At 42.8% G+C, this 21,845-nt stretch overlaps 1 protein-coding gene across 1 annotated transcript; it reads right to left on the reverse strand.

Annotated features, from left to right (window-relative positions):
* Nucleotides 1-585: 585 nt before the first annotated feature.
* LOC310997077 (sodium/potassium/calcium exchanger 3-like) lies at nt 586-21,629 on the reverse strand (the record flags this gene model as incomplete). The annotated part of the gene is made up of 17 exons (XM_083986664.1): nt 586-1,442; nt 1,947-2,012; nt 2,169-2,281; nt 2,377-2,491; nt 2,982-3,148; nt 3,305-3,542; nt 3,627-3,793; nt 3,882-4,024; nt 4,164-4,217; nt 6,829-6,854; nt 6,948-7,022; nt 7,106-7,209; nt 7,674-7,758; nt 7,844-7,918; nt 8,063-8,139; nt 15,138-15,248; nt 21,524-21,629. The coding sequence occupies 17 exons, from the start codon at nt 21,627-21,629 to the stop codon at nt 1,332-1,334; spliced, it is 1,833 nt and encodes a 610-aa protein (XP_083842790.1). The 3' UTR covers nt 586-1,331.
* Nucleotides 21,630-21,845: the final 216 nt, after the last annotated feature.

Raw genomic sequence — 21,845 nt, forward strand, 5'->3', positions numbered from 1 at the left:
CAGACTTGACCTCGATGTCTCTTCAGAGGTTCCTCGCTGTTCTTCAGTGCCACCTGCTACATTTGAATGCATGTAAATATTTCCACACTAATTGTAACTAGTTGTCATCTAGGGTCGACATTCAAAACATATAAGCGTATCCAAATCCAAGGTCAACAGAGAATTCAGTTAATCTGATACATGACACGGCCGATACAAGTACCACTGTCTCCGTACGACCAACATCCCACACCCTGGTCCCTGACGTGTTTCCAAGACGATTTGTTCAGTACTGTGTAGCCTGGTAATGTTTTTAATGGGTGGTCTCACTTAAACGCCTCATTACACCTGCAGTAAATCATTGATACAGCTCTCTGCTCATCCTACCAAAACTGTTTGATTAGTGCCTCTGAAAATCCTCAGGAGAAAATAATGTGGATGCAGCAGCGGAGAGGATGTCGGCTAATGAACTTACTGTGTTGTTGATAAAGCCAGGCAGCAACTAAACAATCCTGTAAATGATCTGCTTGGCTGCAGCAGCGCTCACAATACAGACATTAGGAGTATAAATAATTACAACTAAGCTGCAATAGTGCCTGACAGAACAAGACCTTTTTTTATTATTATTATTTTTTTAATTTCTGCTCACTGTGTTGGATATTAACTGTTAATGTGATGTGCATTAGCAACAACAAGGCTACAACCCTTCTAATGGCTTATTGCTCTGATGAAACACTGATAGCACATAATGTATTCAAAACAAACCTAATTATCAAGCACATGCAATTTTGGCTAATTGCTAAGAGCTAATTTTGCTACTTCTAGCAGGAGGCAACCTTCCTCAAAATTGAGTTTCAATTTTAATTTAAAATTTTAAAAAGAGACATGAAATATGATTCAGTGGGTGGGAACTAAAATATTAACTCAGTCATATTGCAAAATTATTAAAATATGTGCCAGAATATAGCAGCCACAACACCCTGCTAGCACTAATGCTCACATCTCGTTACTAAAGGCCAAACAGTGATGCAGCTTCCATCTGCCATGCCATTCAACTTTTTTTTGCAAGTCACCCAATTATATACATAAAAGACTGACAGCTTTTCAAACACTGCACTGTACGAGGAGTAGGAGGAAAATACAGCTGTGCTATTGACAGACTTTAGTGTGAGTTTGTGTGGTTGCGTGTGTACAGTATCATCCTATGGAGATGCACAGAAATCCTCACGAGGAACACAACAACACTGTCACTCTTGTTTTTTTTCTTTTTTTGTTTTGGCTGCACAAAAGAGGACGTGTGGTGGAAACGTAGGTATTCAGCATGTTGTCTGACAGGGTTTGACCTTAAGGCCTCACATTTGTCCAAAGAGGATGGAGCAGAGCAGGAAGATGGCATAAAGAAACAAAAGACCCAGACCCAGACGGCGATCCAGCTTCCAGTGGTTCAGATGAACACTCGTCACCTGCGAGTGGAGAGACGGTGGTGAGAAAGAGCCAAAAAGATAAACCTGGGATTATTCCAACAAGGAGCATGAGACACCCACATATCAATAATTAATCCTAGTGTATTTAGTAAAGTAGACTATTGTTATCGTTCACAAATAAAATAAAACTAATAATTTAATGAGTTTCCCTTCAAATTGTATTAATTTATTTTTTTTGACCACATGGGGCTATACAACAAAATGTGACACGACGCTGACATAGGTTTGAAAATACAATACTGGACAAAAAATATGGCTGAACTATGACTGAAATTATTTAAAGGCTCTTTGTTGCACACTGAACTTCTGACCTGAGAAACATGACACTTCATCAAACATGTTCTGTCTCATTCTGCGTATTAAAATAACACAAACAGGTGAGAGACACCTGACTTCAAAGAGTATACTGTATCTTAAAATTAGACCTCGGCAGAGATGAAAACCACGTAATTTGCAATGTTTTCGTATGTTGCGTTCACTCACTGTCAGAAACACGGACGCCAGCAGCAGGATTACAGAATACACCAGCCCCTTATTATTTATGAAGATCTGTAAGAAAACAGTAAGTGTCACAATTTTATGACAACTAGAAGTGGAGACCCCAAATCTCTGCTTTGATATATCTCACACAAAAACATCAGTAACCCAAGGAAAAAGCAGGAAAGAAATGGCTCATATTGTAGACAAATAAAAGTGTGTGCATACTGATGATCCGTGTTCCACCACAAGGGTACGTAAAGCCCAGGGGAAACCCAAACCTAGCAGGATGTCAAAGATATTGCTGCCTATGGAGTTGGACACAGCCATGTCCCCCATGCCTGAAAAGAGACATAAGAAAAATGACATAAAAAAGTATTTAAAGTATAAAAAGTATTTGCATCACAAAGAGACGAAAAGCAAAAAAATGTTTTACCTTGTCGAGCTACAATTAGACTTGCCATACAGTCAGGCACACTGGTCCCTGCAGCCAGGAAAGTTATACCCATGATATAGTCTGGGATGTCTAGTGTGTGGCTGATGATGGTAACCTGAAAGAAATAAGTATTCAGCCAAGTGAGTGAATGCAGCAGTGTTTTTTCATTCTTTTGCAATTCAGCAATGCACACAAGAGCAGTATTTTAAAGGGGACATATTATGGAAATATGACTTTTTGAAGGCTCTTTAACATATATTTGGGTGTTTGGCTTTCGTTCCCGCCCCCAAAATGTGAGAATTGACAAAAAAAATCCACATGGTTTTACGAGCTGTTCCCTCAGTTGTCTTCCAGTGATGCAACTAGGACTCGAATTTGCATAATACCATCCCTACCTGGGACAGGTAGAAGGGGCGGGGCAAACAGTGGTTCATTTGCATTTAAAGGGACAGGCTCTGAAACCGGCCGTTCTGAACAGGGCTGTTTTGAGAGTATGAAAAGAGCAATGATGTTTGATCCTTGGGGTATTTTGCCCCTTTAAGGTAAGTAATCACAGATATCTGCGAGTTCAGTATCTGTCAAGGTGTAGTTGCTGCCGTCCTTACCATCCACACCATGAGGTAGGAGAAGATGGCGATCCACAGGGTGGAGCCCACAAAGGTGACCATGAACCAGCGGTGCCAGCGTGGGTGGACACAGTTAGGCACAGTGCAGTAGAGCAGGAGGCCCAGAGGCCACGTGATCACCCACTTGACCCGTGCACAGCAGCCTCCTGTGGAGAGCAGGGAGTCGGGTCAAGTAAAGTTGCAGGAAAACACCTGAATATCTGAGGCACATCTCCCAGCAGCTTGGGAAGTGATACTTTTGCTTGAAACCCATAGAAATCAAATCAACAGAAACAAATCACTTGGTGTTGGATGCTCCTGACCTGGTATGCGCACAGGACTGAAAATCCCATCTTCGTCATCGTCCTCCTCCTCTGGCTGGCACGCGTCCGCTCCCAGCTTGTCTCCTAACTCTGCGTCCCCGATCCCTGGTCTCCCTCCTCCGTTCTCCAGGCTGCAGGAGCCCGTCCTCTTCAGGCTGTTGCTGGTCGACCCGCCTCTCGACCCGGGGCCCGCCTCGCCGTCCCGCTGGTTCTTCGAAGTCCGAATCAGCCTCTGTCTCTGTGAGAGGGAAGTTTCTGTTGGGAGAGCTCCTGTACGGGGCGGGTGGAGTTACGTATATCCTGTGATATTTGTGTCACCTACCTCGCTGATGAGCATGCGTCCTGCCATGGAGAGCCTGGTGCGGGGGGAGAAGTGGGGGCCGATCATGATGCGCAGGCCGGCCTCGGAGAACGACAGTTTGTGTGGGTTGAGGATGAGAAGTTCATCCACCATGACGACTGGAGGAGGCTCCTGCCCGTGGGCTTGGCCTGCGAGAGAGGAGGTAATTACACATCAACAAAAAAAACAAAAGCCCCGCAGACGCAGTGATCAGGTTCAGCTGGAGCGTCCTCTGACCTTTGTTGAGCAGCACCATGGAGGTGTTGCAAGCGGAGGCGTCCTCTCCCATCTTGTCCTCCCTGTGGTCCTCTGATCCGACGCAGCACGGCCCGACGCTCCTCACCTGGCGCGTCACGAACGTCAGAAGCTGAGAGTTGAACCTGCAGCCAAGCAGACGCCTTGTGTTTACATCCATGGACACAAGAACAGAGTCTGAGTGTCTGAGTGAGTGTGTGTGTGTGTGTGTGTGTGTGGAGTCATAATGACTGATGAGGACGTTCAGTGTCTTTGTAAACTTACTTCATGATTATAATGTAGATTCCATACATGGTCATGAGGAGCAGGGACTCCCACCTGCAGAGCGAACAGGAGATCTGTGTTAAACATTTCACATCAAAGCCAACGTGGTATAATTTACCTGAACCAGTGGTGTCTGTGCTGCCTTACATAAGTATAAATGTGTGGATAATGACTGTTAAATATAATTAATTTTATTCTATTACACAAGATTTATAAAAGATGAAGAAAAAAAAACACAAAAAAACAACACATTCATGATTACAGTTTCTTACATATACACATAAGATAAGCAGCTTTGGTTATTTCTGTGTTTTCATCCTTGTTGCCTGGCTGTATTTCCAGGAGCTGGTTGTGTGGTTGTGTGCACTGAATCAAATTGAACCCTGTTCAAACTGTTTTTAAACTCTCTAAAATAAATTGTTTTTCATGTGACTCAAAATGCTTCTTTTGAAAACTTTAACTTAGTTTGAACATATTTATTTTCATGTCACAGAGAGAAACTGAGATCTAACAGATCTACAGAGGACGCCGTAGCCACAGGCCTCCATGCTGCACTATCCCACCTCTCACAGCAGGGGAGCTACCTGTGGCTTCATGGACTACAGCTCTGCGTTCAACACAAACTGGTGGACAAACTGATGGACCTGGGACTTCCACACTCCACCTGCATGTGGATAAACAGCTTCACCACAGAGTCACCGCAGATCTACAGCGCTCAACCTCAACCTGAGGGTGCTCAGGAAGAACAACATCAGCCAGAGACTGCTGGTGTCCTTTTACAGGTGCTCCATAGAGATAATGGCATACTGACATGCTGTATGTGTGGTTCACCAGTGGCTCAGAGGAAAGCGCTCCAGTCATTAACATGGCCCAGAAGATCGTCAGTTCCTGCTGCCTCAAAAAAGCCCAGAACATTATAAAGGACACATCACACCCTGGTCACTGCCTGTTTGAACTGTTGCCGTCAAGCAGATGGTTCAGATCAATCAAAACAAGGACACATAGATTCAAAAACAGCTTCTTCTATCTCACAGCAATAACCATACACAACACCAAAACATAACACATGCCGTTAGTGCAGTAAGGGATTGTTCAATTGGCAGGGGAGAGAATGTATGGTTGCATGTTTTTTTGTTTTTTTTCATCTTATTTATTTTAACACTATTTTTTAGCTTCTTTTTTATGCTCCTGTATAGTCTTTTATCTACCTTTAATGTTGCACTGACTGGTTTGGCATTTTAATTTCATTGTACAGGTTACAATGACAATAAAAAATGTTCTGATTCTCAAGGTTTTCAGGGACACTGAAGTAAGGATTTTAAAGTAAGAGAGAGAGTAAGAGAGTTTTTTATTCGCCTTGAGGAGAGTTATTGCTGCTTTTGTACTCTTTTGACTCACTGAAACAGACAGCAGACGTGCAACTGTTGACTCCTGCAAACACCAATGTTCACCAACAAACACCTAAAGTGAGCTTGTTCTAAAAGCAGCTCCATTTGATGACCACTGCTGCACATGTTGAGACTCATATCTCAGATTTTCTGACCATGTGGTGATTTGGAAAAGGTGGCTGACACACAAATCTGCCACGGTGTATTCAGAGGGCCAGTGGGGAGGTGAAATACAGCAGGAGAGCTCAGGCTGTAAACACTGGGATTCAATAACAGTCCTCCATATATCACCGATGAATGCACCGTTGCAGCTGACTTTAAGTCCATGATTAAATCAACTCTTTCATTAAAACCATTGACTCATATAACAATGGAGCCTCTTTTTTTTCTAGCAACAGGCTTCAGGCCCACAGAAGAGGAAACAATCAGGACAGCTCAGCTTGTTGAAACTCAAAAACTACACAAAGGAAATCAAATAATTTACAGCTAAGAAAAAAAACACAGAAGTGTGAACAAATGGCTGTTATTATTAATGACGCACACACACACACCTCCTCCACACAAATTATATAAATGAAATTTTCTTTCACAGCGAATTTTAAACTCAGCATGTTCGTCGCCTCTGTGACTCTGAAACGAGCGGAGGCTGAAATACATGTGCAGATGTTGTTGTCGTTGTTTGTCGAGTACAAACCTGGATCCAAATCGATGTAACACGCTCCTCAATCACTGACTGTTGAACCTGCTGAAACCGTCATCTTCATGATTGTAATAACAGTCATTTGAGAGAGAGGCTGTGACATCAATCAGAGGACGAGGGGGAGGAGATGAATTCGAGATCCGTCTCCGTGGAAATGTGAGCTCATGATGGACACTGACTGAGACACAGTCCTCGGGGTTTCAGGTATATACTGAATATGTTTTTGTTAGGGTTATGATATAATTATGAGTTTGCTGCTTCAAGTGAGCCTAAGGTAAATTTGTGTGACATTTGGTTGATGTCACTGTGAGTTAATGTTAACAGGGACGTCAGCTCCTTTTCCATCAGCCGTGATCATATAATCACAACGCCTCATTCAACCAAATTCCTGACAGGAAGTTTAGCTTTCAAACAAGCTGAGCCTGGAGGATAAATCCAAACTGATTTATACAGGTAGTACTCATGCAACCAGTACAAGACAATGTCCCTGCAGGGGATCAATCAGTTCCTGTAGCATATGTTTAAAAAGGCAGCACAGCTAAAACGTACGGACATGCTTCAAGGTGTTTGAACTCACCAGACCACTTTGGCGTCGTAGATAACCTAGAGAGAGAACAAAACCGATTCCTTAAAGCACAATGTGGACGAGGAAAAGCTCAACCGTGATGGATAATTTTGGTGAAAAGCTCATCTCACCATGATGAGAGTCAGGACAGAGAGGATGTAGTAGGAGGAATCTCTAAAAAGAGACCACCATGTCAGTTCCACTGTCTGGAAAGAAAAGATTACAAGTGTTAAGTGTTCAATCTCAGTAACAGCTGCAGGTGAGATGCTGATTTTTTTTTTCATAGTACCTGGCCTGCAAAGATCCCACACAGGCCAATGATGACCAGGATGTTGAAGACGGCAGAGCCCACGATCGTGCCGACTCCAACATCTCCTTTCGTGATGAAAACACCTGAGGGCGGGGGAGACACGGGGACGGGGGGAGAGGAGGTCAACTGTGTCGCTTTGTTTGGTTTCAGATGAGATAAAAATCCCCTCAGTCCGTCGTCTCCTATCAGCTTCTGCTCTGTTGACAAGTCACCTGGTGCCCACACGTACGCACTCTGTTGTTTCATTCTCTGCACTATATTCGTTAGTCGACTCTCGACTCTGATTTTTAGCATTTTGTGACCGAAAAGACAAACCGAAAGACAAAGCACATTTATTCGAATATCTGAAATGTGTCGCTTGGCTTGTAGAAATTTAATTCAAATTAAACTCTGCTGACATCTCCTGGATTATTTTTGCACTGCAGAAGCTGAGAAGATGAATTGAAATGTCACCATCAGGACTTGAAATTTTATGAATACATTTTTACAGACATCAAATCAAACCTGGCACAGCTGATATTCAGCGCTGTCTGGCTGAGCTACTAACCAATAAGAGAGGTGAAGAGCTCTGGAGCTGAGCTTCCTGCAGCCATAAACGTCGCCCCGGCCACATCTTCACTGAGCTGCAGGTTCTGTAAGAAAAAACAACAACTTATAACTTATATAATTAATTTCATATTCATAACATAGGAAGTCAATCTGCAAATTTTTCCTCACCTCAGATATTTTCTCCAGGGAAGGGACAAAGTAGTCGTCACAGACGATTGCCAGGGCGTAGAACATGTAGATGGCCTGTAGCAGCACAGATAAGAGACACACAAATCCTGTTGTTTATGTAGGTTGTGTCTTTGGAATATATGATGTCAGATGTCAGATGAGTCAAGGACGTAAACAAAGTCAAGAGAAATCAGGGAGTATTGTGTATGAAACACTCACACAGAGTGCATGCAGACACACAGCCCCCTTCTTCCTCTGCTCCTTGGTAAAGATGTCCTCTGGAAACTCGTGGATGGCTGTGGAAATTTTATTTGTTAATTTTGGTCATTAAGGAAGAGGTTTCACTTTAATGTAAGAAGCAGATGACACTGTTTACCCTGTCTTGTGTGTTCATTATCAGAAATATAAATATCTGAAGCTTGGTCTCCCTCTGATTTCTGATGTAAAGCCTCAATTTACAATATGACCTTCTTTTATAACATCCAGAGATTTCAAAATCATCAATTACATAAAGGAACCGTGTTAAGACAGAGCACCACCCATAGCAACATCTTCTAGACACAGTGTTTGTCTTGCACTCAACAGTGACAGGAAGTGAGGTGGAAGTGAAAGTGGCAGCTGCTTCCTGTTCTTCCTCGAGTGTGAGAGAAATGGACAACTGTTAATGACGCTCAGTGTCCCTGCGTCCTCCTGACGTTACCGCAGCGAGCGCCATGTGTGTGGTACAGCACCAATTTACAACTCTGAGTCGAGCTGGGTGAATTTAAACTATGGAGGGGGGGTGGGGGGGCATGGAGCTATTTATAGCTCTTCTGCTGTCTGAGACAACAGTGGGGTCGACGAGCACACAATAAGCACGGTGAAGCCGTCACGATGCACGCTGCAAGCTGCACGCTGCACTGTGGCTGTATGGAAACTGAACAGCAGACTGCGTGGATTAAGATCGGGTCCCTTGTGATGGAGGATATGAGATGTGATCTTTGACACTGCAGTGTCAGAGTCTGAGAGAGGGAGACCATATGGTCCCGGGGAGGGGACAGTCATTTGCTCGTGTTCAGTTGGAAAATGTAAATGTTTGTCCACCGATGTTTACACATTTGTGTCTATGCCAGAGTGAAGCGCTGTCTGTCTGCTCGCAGGCCTGTCGTACCACAATATCCTCCATGTGCAGCACTATAAGGGACTGAGTGAGTGGGCTGGCGGGGGGCTGAGTCTCTGCTCTCTGAGGAAAAAGCCCGTTCACTCAGTGCCAGCTGTTACCACAGGGCTCGCCTCCATGTCCACTACATCATCCAGGCTTAGCATGTTAGACTCTGTGTCATCTTATTGCACGGCTGGATGTGAAGTTGCACTGTATGCGTCTTCCATAGCGACCTGTCAGGCTGATCAGCTGTTGGACATCTGTTCTCCCTCTGTGGCTTTATTCCCTCCACCTTCCTCTCTGCCCCCACCGAGTCCCGTCTCACCGCCCTGGAAGACTTCCAGTCTCCTTTCTGCCCCAGACCATAAACTCCCAGGTTCTGCTGTAGGTAGAAACGCGGGGCTGCAACATGCAGCTCAGATGGACGCTTTGAAGAGTTGCTCTGGTGAAGGCAGTTGCTATGGTGACCCTCTCCCCAGGGGCAGCTTTTTTTTTTTTTTTTTTTTTTTGATGGGTGGCAGTAGGAAGCCAAAGGCAAGGCGATTGCGTGAACAGTGAGAAAGGGGGGAGGTGAATATGTGTTTCCCATGGTTAGGGTTTATGAAAAATGAAAAAAAAGAGAAGTGACAGCAGCTCTGGACCGTAATATCTAAAAATATTTATTTTTCCTTACAAACCCTCAGGAGAGGTCTGAGAGAGTGAGGGGGGGTGAGGGGGGTGGGGGGGTGGGGGGCAGCACAGCTACGATACATAGAGACAGAAACAGTGTGCTGGTTTAGTGAAAGCTGCCGGACAGGAATGTGCTCCGCCAAGACTCTTACGCTGTGGTTTCACAATACAAGACCACAAAGTGAAACACCCGTGTTAATCACCAGCGCACATCTGCAACTTCCCAAATCAGGGATTCGAGCCAGATGTGCCACGAGCTCGATAAAATCACTCCTTTTGTAACCGGGGGCTGATTTTGATGATGTTGATGCACGGGCACGGCTCCAACAATAAAAGTCCGTCTGTGCTCAGACCTCCAACATCACTGCTCTCCCTCCGTGCTGCTCCCACAACTCGTTCACCTCTGACCTCGTTCTCTCCATCACCGCGACTTCATATCTCTGAGACACAAGCTGAAGTGAAGTACTCTGAATGAAGAAGATGTTTTATTTATACACACGTGTGAAAAGCTCCATAGATTTTCCTGAACCTTTGCACACATCTATAGCTGCTCTGGCTTCTGCTCTAGCATGTAGTTGCTCACTTCCTGTGGGCAGACAGAGGCCCCCGCGAAGTCCAGTTTTGTCTCTTCCTCCGTTTAAAGATGCATCACCACATTTCACAACGTATTGAGGTTGGGTGATGATTTCCTCGAACCCTGTGCAACGCGTCCAGCTCATCAGCTGTGAGGCAACACACCACACACTGTGTCAGTGAAGTGTAAGGAGGACCTCCCTACACAGGACACTGAAGAAAAACAGACATGTCTATGGTTTTTATGTGACCTTTCTTCAGAGTTACTTTCTGTGCTTAAAATTAAACTGTGACAGTGATTTATTCCTACTGCACAAGGCAAAACCCACTGTGCAACACTGGGGTCGGTGCACTTTCCTTAAAAGAGGAATGTCGGAACCGTCATAAAGCAGAAAGCAGGATGGCTATTGGGTCCATTAGCAATGACCTGGTACAATCACAATACAATGTATTAAATCCGCTGAAAATGGAATAAACTAAACAGGCTCTCCACTGATTAGAGCATGAAATTCGCTGCTCAAAAAGTCATTGTCATGGATTTGCTGTGGGAGCGCGGCGGCATTAGAGCTGAAAATTTGGATATCAGGATTTCCTCTTGTGTATAATTGATTAGACAACAGTGATATTAATATAAATGAGAGACAGTGTTGAGTCCTGCCTTGCAAAAAACAGACCCTTTAGAAAGAACAGAAAAATGAATCAAACTTCAAATATATTATAAAATGAATGAAACAGTCTGAACCTGCTCAGGCTGTTGTTACGAAGGGAAAGACAAAGCTATACAGTTGTTCTTCATTCTCTTTCTCCTGGGTGTCGTGTTTTCACTGGTTATTGTGTTTTGATCTTAATCTTCTCAATTTATTTACAGACTAATGCAGCATTAAGTTCTGGGTGTCTGCTGTTACTGGTTGTTTATTTGCTTTGTCAGAGAGAGATAAATGAATACAAATAATAATAATTTCCAACAGAAAATAAACACTGTAATGGAAAAAATGTGCCTGAACAACAATTTTCTGAATTAATTCACAGGTGCATGTTAAAATGAGACGCTGTTTGTCAAGAGGCAAAGAGTGGGTTTGCGCTGAGCTTTAACACGGCTCTATAAAACTTTATTAGCTCTCACCACTCCACCACAACATTTATTGCAATTATAAAACACTGTTGTCTAATTCAAACTGCAGCAATGCATCAATCATTTGCATGTTTATTTTGGCGTGGTTTAGATTAGATAATAATCACAAATGGCAATTTTTATATTACATCTAACACGTTGGTGTAAGCTAAAAAGGTTTAATTTTTTCCATGACATGAACTTTGAACTTTCCATGAATTTTTTCCATTAGTCACTGAGTGATACACAGATCCATCTCATATCTGTACTTTGTGCAGAACAATAAAGCCGGAGCAGCAGATGATCTTCGGGGTAAAAAGAAGCAATAGAAGTGAAATCGGCGCTAAGTGGAGCTAGAGCTGAATGACAGGCAGTGGGCGGGACGTAATAATGTATTGATCTGAAAGTCTGCAGGGGTCCTGGAGTCAAGCTACGGTATCGACTGGCACACAGAGTAAAGTCGTATCATGCACCAACCAAACCAGTGCCACACACACACATACACAAACAGTCACGCTGCATTTTTCATGAGGAATCAAAAAATAAATATTTCATCCAGGTGTGTAATGTAAGTTCAATTATGCATTTGTTCTTTGATTTGCTTTCCTTTGAGGCAGTTTGAATAAAACGCTGATGAAACGACAGCAGCGCTTCAAACCGCCTCTCTCTCACACACACACACACACACACACACACACACACACACACACACACACACACACACACACACACACACACACACACACACACACACACTACACACATCACACTGTTATGACAGAGGTGCAGCTCTGCCTCATCATAAACGCCACCCATCATCAGCTGCTTGACGACATAAAACTTTTAAGAGGCGTTTTATCTTCAACCTCACAACCTCTGCCTTTCATTCTTTAAACGCTGACCTGTTTTTGCAGACGGAGAGCGAGAGGGGACTGAGCAGGATCCGTCCGGCTCTGCTTCACATTTTCCACAACTTCACATAGCTACAAATAATGACCACGCATTAACCTCGGTTTGCTTTGTGTGGCATCCGTAATCTGGCTGTCCTGATAACAGTCCAAGTCCATTTGAAGACAATTTGCTTTAGATTATCTGCCAGCTTCCCTTTCTCAGTGCATTCAGCCCCACACAAAAAAATAAAACCCCGAAAACATGGCAGTGGAAAAATACTATTCTCAGCTGACTGTCGTTTGCCAAGACAAACAACATTACAAGCCTCAGCCACACACACACACACACACACACACACACTCATGCAGTAAGAGCCATTTACTTCATTTACATTATTTGGATTCATTCACCCCTCCTTCATCTCCTCACCGTCTATTTTTAGTTCTTTGCTTTGCACTTTTAATGCTTGAAAGACAGAATTGTCTGGGTTTCAAAATTTAGCATTCAGTTGCCTAGCAACAGCAGTCTCCGAGGCTTGTCAGCTGAAGGCGGATCAAACCGTCTCCATCTTGTTAAGCAGCCGAGGGATGAAAAGAGTGAAAGAAAGCCTGGGGCTGGACGTTACTGTGCAATCCCCAAGATAATATCCCCCCGAGGTCCAGCGAAGGTTTTTTTAATCACACTACAGATTATGCAATCACTGTCAGACGGCCTGCTGAGGAGCGGGGCGGCAACCTGGGCCCCGAGCCGTGATCACTGCTGCGTCTCGTGCTACCTGGTCCGGCTCTGTGTAGCTGCTCGTCTCCGCTGGGAGAGGAACGGGCGAAATGAAGTACAATTAAGTACCTATCTTCAGTGTGCTTGTGTCCTTGTGAGAGATAATGAGGGAGATCTGTGTTTGCAACCAGGAACTCAATAAAGGTTAAGTATGTTACCAGGTAGAAAAACACAAATGGTGCTGCACAGAGCGAATGGAGCTCTGGTGGAGACGTACGCCGAGTCTCATTATTTTCTCTCTCAAGTGCAGGGAAGGAAAAAAACAAACTCTGGTGTAATATCACAGAGGAGGATGTGTGACAGCCAGTGGGACAGTGAGCTTCCTGTATTGTGTGAATTTTACTGCAAGTGCCAGATCAATTGTCCCTGATGAGTCTATATGTTCACGCACATCAAACACAAGCTCTCCAAAAATATAACCAATAAATTATTGGTAATGTCACTGCAGCAGTTGAATTATTTCTCCAGATATTAGTATAAAAATGTGGGTTTAAGCCTAAAATGGCCGAGAGCGGATGTCTGCTGATAAATCAATGAACACAATTAAAAGTGATGTCTGAGGTCATGCAGTAGATAACCAAACAAGTCAAAGCCAGACCTCTAAAATAAACAAATGTCTTGATATAGTGTTTATTAAAATGACTATAAATCCAACATAATGATTAAGAAAAGCTGTGCTGTGCTGGTGTTGGGTGTATATGATGTCACATGACGATTTTTCCCAACTGCTGTGATGAATGAGATGAAAGTGCAAAGTGCTGGGAAGTCTTCACAGTGTCTTACACTGTGTATTTTCGCTGCCACATGTGCACGTCCTACGGCAGCCGTCTTTCACTCCCATCTATTTTTAACAAGCTGGAGATTATTCATTGTGTGTGTGAGGGAGTATATATTTGGAGGTTATAGACCCACAGCGGGCAGATTATACCTGAGATAACAATTTATTTGCACAGTATATAATAAGCATAATTTGACTTGCTTGTCAATTTGTGAGAGAAATTTTTGGACTGATTTGCATACAGTGCAGCATTGTGACTGACAGCCTGATATTAGCACAGCCGAGGAGTAAATGCAAATGATCTGAAGATAGAGAATTGTATATTGTCACCGAGGCAAAAAGGTTTTTTCTCTGTGCAGCTGTGTTATTTTATCTACTCGGTGCTATTCTCCCCACACAGCTCCTCTCACTCTGATCTGAATTTTTAATAATAAAACTGTCAGCTGTGATGACTGCGGCTCATGTCAGGCAGCCAGCTAATCAGCCTGGGAACAAGAGAAACACGGGTCTGATTATGGCTGTCGATTGCCTGCAAGTCTCAGCAATAATTCGACAAAGAGCAGTTTGAATTTGTCTAAACTCTTCACAGTGCAGCCGCGCGTGAGGAGCAAAGGAAAGTGAGTTGGCTTCTGCTGAAAAACAAACAAAAAAAAACAGACTACCTGCAAAAAAATCTGATCTGACTTTCACTCCTGACAGCCTCCTCCTTTGTGCTCCGTCTTCCCTCTTGAGCATTTCAGTGCACGAGCTCGAACTGACTACACACTCCTGTCAACTAACACAATGCTGCTTGGTCTGCATGACCTTTCACTTGCACCTGCAGGGGAGAGGCACAAACCACTGGTCCACTCCGCCCTCCTTGTTTACCTGCATGCACCACGCACACTTAACGTAACGTAGGGAAACAACATCACTAAATCTTTCTGACTCTTTACATCTTCTAAATACTCTCTAATGAATTCCTCACCAATACAATATAGTACACCATACGTGCACTTGTGTCACTACATTGCCAGGTTAAACGTACAGTAAAGCAGTGTAATAAACCATTACTGCAATAAGTCCTATCTTCTTGTATGTTATTCACTAGATACATTTATATAACAATAAAGCAGACACTCCAATCTGCTTGACTCTGAGTTTTATCAGTTGTGATAAAATGTAAAATATCCCAATACATAACAGCACCATGATGTCGTATTACACACACATTTATAGAAGATATCATCCATATCACCCAGCCCAGCCCTGCGCTGCACGATAAGGAGGTGCTGCAGATTCTGGGGGAGTTGGTGGGTCTGTCCTGGAGGAGCAGACGGCATCTACCCGGTTTTAAAAACACACAGTGACTCACCTGCTCGGGGCTGACCCAGGCTCTGGTTGTCTGACGTCTCCTGCATCAGCCTGCGAGTCCATCGCAGCGTCCCGTCGTTCACGCCTGGCCGAAACCCAAAGGACTCCGTCTCTGTTACAAAACAGCACCAGAGACATTTTAGAGCGAAACCAGCAGAAGTAACTAATTGATTTCTACGTCGTCAGCTACTCGTCAGATAAAGATCTTGGTGTCAGTCTCCATTCGTTGCAAAGGGGCCGGAAACATTTGCAGTCTCTCTATTATTAACAATTTCTGATTTGATTCTCTGCTTTTATATAAAAGTAATCTGATGATAATGTGAATAATCACTGTTTGTGTCGCTGACAAACAGAGTGAAACCCAAAAGACATGGATTTTTATAAGGACAGAAAACTGAAATTCCTCCAACATGAAGGTAAACCCACCAATTTTGCATTTTTGTTAATTACTATGAACAATTAACTGTTTATCACGGTGGCTGTCAATTAAATTTCTGCTGTCACTTTTCTCAAACACTAACCGGGCAATCTATTTCTGATTTTATGAGTTTGGCTTTGGTTTGAATTTAAAAATGTGCACTTGTCCACCTTCACCCAGGAATTATTATTGCCCCTTTTCCCCCTTCTGGTTATTGTCTCTGGAGTTATATTAGAGTGAAACGAGGACTCGACAGACTGAAGTTTCATGTTTCTGGCTCCGGCAGATAAGAGCATGTTCAGTAATTCACTCTGTGCTGCCGTCAGCTGTCCTCAGCCAACAGCACTGGAGACTTCGCGGTGTGTATTTCAGCTGTGTATTTCATTCCTCAATATGTAGCTAATCTCTGTGTGGGTTTCAGTTTTTTGAGGCTTTACTAGGGTGATAGACGAGGAACTCCCCGCAGATAGATCTGTCTCATCATCTCTCCTACGGGAAAAAAGAAAATACAGATATACTCCACTGCCACCCACGGAGACCTTTCCTCGGAGGGCTGAGAAGACGACGAGGCGATTATTACGCTCTGTACTACTACACACTGTCCTTTTATTTATGAAGCGGCTTGGTGTCTGTGTCTGATGCTCATCGTGATTGCCAGACGCTGTAGAGTCCCTTTGTAGCGTACAGCTCAATGAGCCTATTTCAGGAGGGCAGTGGTCGTGGCTGAGAGGAGACGTGAAGGCTTTCATGTTGAGGCATCAAGAGGAGCTCGACTCGTATGAAATTCAAATGGGCTCCTGCCACAGACGGCTCTGCGCCATTTTCACACTTTAAACTGGGAGGAGTTTCTAACACCTAAAGCAGATCTCATCTGATTAGAGAAAAGAGGGTGAAATAAAATGCACAAGGTTTATTCCAGAATCTGATTTCGTTCTTTCGCATCACGGTGCTGAGCACAAGCAACATAAAAGACAACGATTGACAACTTTACAATTGATGTAAAATTAATCAGAAACCACTGTTCGACAGAAACTATCTAGTTGGTAATGTAAATATCTGCTTCTTTCCTATTTTATCTATGCAAATTGATTAAATATAGGCTTTCACCTTTCTGCTGCACTTAAACTGAAACTGTGATGGTACTTTGGGAATTTGATTCTTAATACTGAGAAAAGCAGTGGCTCCCAGCAGATTAAAATGCAAAACAAATGCCTTGCAGTTGGGTCAAAAACATTCAACTAAAATCACGTCCTTGTGGTTGTTCGCTTCCACCACTCAGACTAATTTCACATTACATCCTTGTTTTTCCAGAGTCATATGAATTATTAACCATTTGTGTGGAATGTTGTTGTAATTGCTGTGTGAGTGAGGTCTCGACTAAAGAAAAAAACCTGTTCACACTGCCCTTGACCTTTGACCCACAAAATCTAATCAGTTCATCCAAATTTCAAGACATTACCTAAAGGTATTAGAGATATGAGGTCACCATGACCATGACCTTTCACCTTTAGCCACCAAAATCTAATCAGTTCATAAGTGAATGTTTTTGCCAGAGTTCAGGGCATTTTGATAACATTTTCCATGACAATGAGGCGGATGGACGTACATATGACTTGTAACTTACATAACAGTGCAAAGATAGAGTTAGTCTTTTCCCTGCATTCAAACTCCACATGGCCCCGACCAATAACATACAATTGTCAAGTTCTGAATCAAAAATCCTGTTTGCTCTGCTCTCCTTTCGTTTCTGTGTTGGTTTTTCTGGTATTTCTTAACTCTAATGTTACAATAAGCTGCTTTAAAGTGGACTTAAAGAATGCAAACTCACTTTCAAACACATTTAGCCACACTGTCTTCAGTCAGACCTTGACCTTTGACCTTGCTTATACACTTTAGATGATCCATGGTGTTTAAGCAGACTTCCCTGTTGGAGTGATTGTTCCTCTGGATAAGACCGTCTGCTAACGGCCTTAAATGTAAATATAAGGTAAAAAGGTTACAGAAGGATCAGTGATGAAATCTAAGTCCTGCTGCCACATTCCTCAACATAAACACAGTGGCCAAATGCAGGAAGCTAAGTGTAAATACCATCATGTTAAGTGTAAATAATGTAAATCATTATTCATCTCTCTACACACACAGGCTATGGGGAACCTCTGAGATGAAGCTATGTATCACTGATGAGTGTGACGCCATGTGTGGCATCTATTATTTTCTTTTTTTCCTACTCTATAGGCACTAAATAGGTCAGAAACCACCTAAAATCACTGTGCTATCATTGTTAGAAAAACAAAATGGTAAATGGATTTGCACTTCTATAGCGCTTTTCTAGTCACTTGGACCACTCAAAGTGCAGTGTCTTGCCCAAGGAAACTTCGACATGCGAACTGGAGGAGCCAGGAATCGAACCACCAACCTTAGTGAAGTTAGTTAACAACCTGCTCTACCTCCTGAGCCACAGCTGCCAAAGGGCAACAACAAATAATATCTTCCCCTCCATAAACTGCCGTTGCCTCGTTCTGCAGCAGGAACGAGACACTGGATCCCATCAATCACTCATTGACTGGACAGACCGGCTTCCAGCTCTCACCACAAACAGTTCACTGATAGTAAATGACTCAGACTGTGAAATCCTCCATAGTGGCAATGCAGGTGAGTGCGGCTCCATCTGAAACCTGAATCTATAGATATTACTTCATAAAAAATAATAATTATCTGCCAATTCAACACTCTGACCTAAAAAAAAATCTGGAGTAAAACCTCCAGATTTCCACTCTGACATTCAGACCGAGTGTCACGTTGCAGTAAACAGTGAGCTGATGAGCATCTGAATTGACCTTAAATGGGATCTAAGGCACAGTTATATAAATATCCGAGTGTAGACAACTCTTCACAGTTCACAGAAAAAACAGAAACAAGAACTAGACTCATTACTTTATGGCTGCATGAGTCTGCCAGGTTACATTCCTGTTTATTCAGACTCTTGAGTCGGCTAAAAGGTGTTTTCTGAGGTAACTGTGACCTTGGCATTTGACAAATCAATTCTTTTTTTTTTTTTTATTATTTTTTAGAAATGTCCATTACAGAGATATTGTGTTCACAAGGCCAAGACCACATTTTATAAGTTCACCTGTCTCAAAACACATTTGACCCATGACCCCCAAATCTACCTAGTTCATCCACACGTCCAGATGATCGTTTGTGCTAAATGTGAAGTGATTCACTTGACTAATTCTCAAAATAGTGTGTTTAAAGACCAAAGTCATGTTTCCCCCAAATATCTTAGCAGTTTGTCCTTGCATGGGTCTCTCCTGGAGGATTTCTAACAAAAAACATGCTATAACTAAATTATCATCATTTTTACACTACCACTTGACAAGTAGCTGTTTCCAGCAGAAAAGCTCTGACAAACCCACTGTAGCTGCACCTCACTGTCAGCAACCAACAAGCCAACACAGCCGAACACTTAGCAGCTAAAGAGCTAAAAGTGAATAACACACCAAGAACACAAAAACACATGGCTACTCCTCAATTGGGCACTAACACAACTCTAAATGATGCTAATGTTGCTTTATGTCTCCTGGATGTGTAATTCAGTAATTGTGAGCACATTCACTACCTCCATCAAATTGTCACTGTGTGTTTACAACTCATTTCACCACACAGGATCTTAATGTGTCGACTGTTCAACTCACTGCTGCTGCGATTTCTGAATGAATGGAGAAAGACGGATAAAGACGAGGGGCGGCCATCTTGGAGATGAGGTGCTGGCTAGTGAGCCAAGTGTCCTCATACTTTTTCCATTAATTTCATTTTGCCTTAATTTTATTTTTGGCAGTTTTTGCTTTTGCAGCTTCGTCATGTACTTATACAGTAAATAGTTTGTTTTTTCGAATTTGTTTTGGACTGAAATTTTTGTTTGACATAATCAGAATGCTACTGATACTAAGTGTTGTCTCAGCACATCCATAAATGGCTATGCAAGCTGTGGTATTCAGGATGCTACAGTATGTGTCATATTTTCCAAGTGTTGTGAGTGTAACCTGCCTGTCGCCATTACAAACAGCAGACATTGCCCTGTGCTTTTATGTGGTTTAAGTTGAACAGCCTTGGTCTCAGTTCAAAAAACCTCTTGTGGTTGATGGCACACTCATAATTTAAAGGTGAAGTATAAATATTAATGACACGGCTCATTCACCAGGACACTCTTCAACGAAGGACAGCGTGCAACACCCGGATGAAACCTCAACGTAAATCAAACACTCCTGTTGGAACAAAAAGTTCACCCATTCACATCTTTATAACACACACCGGGATTACGGAGGAGAGCGTCGGTGCTGAAGCTGCTGATGAGTGCGAGTGACGATGTGTGACCATATCAGCAAAGGTGATGAGAGGATAATGAGCTGAAGGGGGGAGAGGGGGCGGAGGTGGGAGATGGTGGGAGATGGTGCCATTAGGTGCGGTGCTGTGAGATGAGGCACTACAGTATCTAACCAAGACTTTGCTAATTTATTTTCCCATTTATTTATTTGCTCGTGCATCTATGACAAAAAGACAAATAAGCTCAGTCTGGACACTGATGGTGCAAAATGTTACAGAAGTCGATGATCTGCAGGAGGCGGCGTAGCGAGGCGGAGGTGGGTCTACGTGCACACGAGCTGTAATGATTCATGTGACGTGAACTACACTACATGTCATTTCATAGATGTGTGATTCTCCCTCCTCCCATGAGGACAGATGAGGAATCAGTGGGGAAATCAGTACATGGCTGTACGTCAATCACATGTGTTGTGTAAGACATTGTGTAATGAATTGAATTAAAGTTGCTGTTGCTATCCAGAAAAATAAAAATCAATGTTTTATTGTATCTCATGTTCAACAATGATTTATTCAGCTGAATAAAAACACAATCGCAGCTGCAGTGACAGCCTGGGAAAAGGCAGAAATTAAAGGGCAGCCAGTTTATTTAGGGATAAAGGAAGTATGTCCACAAAGATGAATCCTTAAAATGTTCCAGTCATTTACATTATTTATACAAAGATGAATAAATGGCTGTTGAATCAGAAATAACCTCAAACCGAACATATTCCCAATAACAGGATTATTTTTTACATGCTACAATTTGTGTCTGCTGTGTGTAATCTGCAAACTGTCACAGTCATTCCTGGGGTGTGAACAGAGAACAACCAGAGGGACAGAGACCGGGAGACGTTTAGTGATGCTGTTGGAAAATGAACTAAGATCAAAATATTTAAAGCAGGTCTCCAAGTGTCTGGAGTGCAGTGGGGTTTGTCAATTTGAAAATAAAGCTTTGAGAATTTCACCTTAAACCTGTGCACCTGCGTATTCTGACTTGACTGAATGGTATTATAATGATTCATATTTGAATTCTACAAATGCATTTTGGATGGAGATTTGCAGACACAAATAGTCACATTTAGATTCATATAGAAGATTTTGAGATCCATGTACATAGGGAAGAGAACAATAACGTTGGCTCTCTATAGATTAATCATGCTAAATTTTTCAACTAGTTTGATTTATGCTCTGATGCTCATTGTTAGGACCAATAGTTTTATATACCTCGGTGTAAGACTGTCTTCCATTTATCTTTATGATTAGTTCTTTTTATGGCTTCCCTTTTTACATATATTGTCAGATTATCACCTTATGTGATATGATTTTAATATAAGAGATTAAATATTACAGTTATTCAGCATCAGCCCATATGGGCTCCTGCTGGCTGCACCCCCCATTCCTCATGTAAATGTATGTAAATTCAGTGATTTATACCGTCATATGATCTGATATGCATCACACTGGTGAGTTATTTAAAAAAAAAAATCTAAATATAATATTAAAGCCTACTTTATTGCTGTGTGTATATATAACAATGTCCATAGAATTATAATCACTGGGCAGCCTCGCAGGCGCGCGCAGCCTGAAGATCTATATTAAGGTCTCACCTGGTGCCTGGATAACCTGCGCGAGCCAAATGACGGCGACCAGCCCGACTCCACAGCAGCAGAACCGCTGGAAGGGCCGCCGGTGCCTCGCTGCTGCTGCTTTCATTCCTCAGCCGGCCGCATGTCCACGTATAAACATCTGTTGCTCTCTTTGTGACACTTGTTTCACACTTTTCTCTGCGAGCAGCTCCGAACAAACCTCCTCCTCCTCCTCTCCTCCTCCTCTTCTTCCTCCAGCAAGAGGCAACAGCAGCGGAGCGACTTCTCTGCCAAGTTGTGTCAAAAAAAAAAAAAAAAAAAAAAAAAAAATCCCCGCAGAGTC

This window comes from Trachurus trachurus (genome assembly GCF_905171665.1).
Source record: "Trachurus trachurus genome assembly, chromosome: 14".
Taxonomy (NCBI): Eukaryota; Metazoa; Chordata; class Actinopteri; order Carangiformes; family Carangidae; genus Trachurus; species Trachurus trachurus.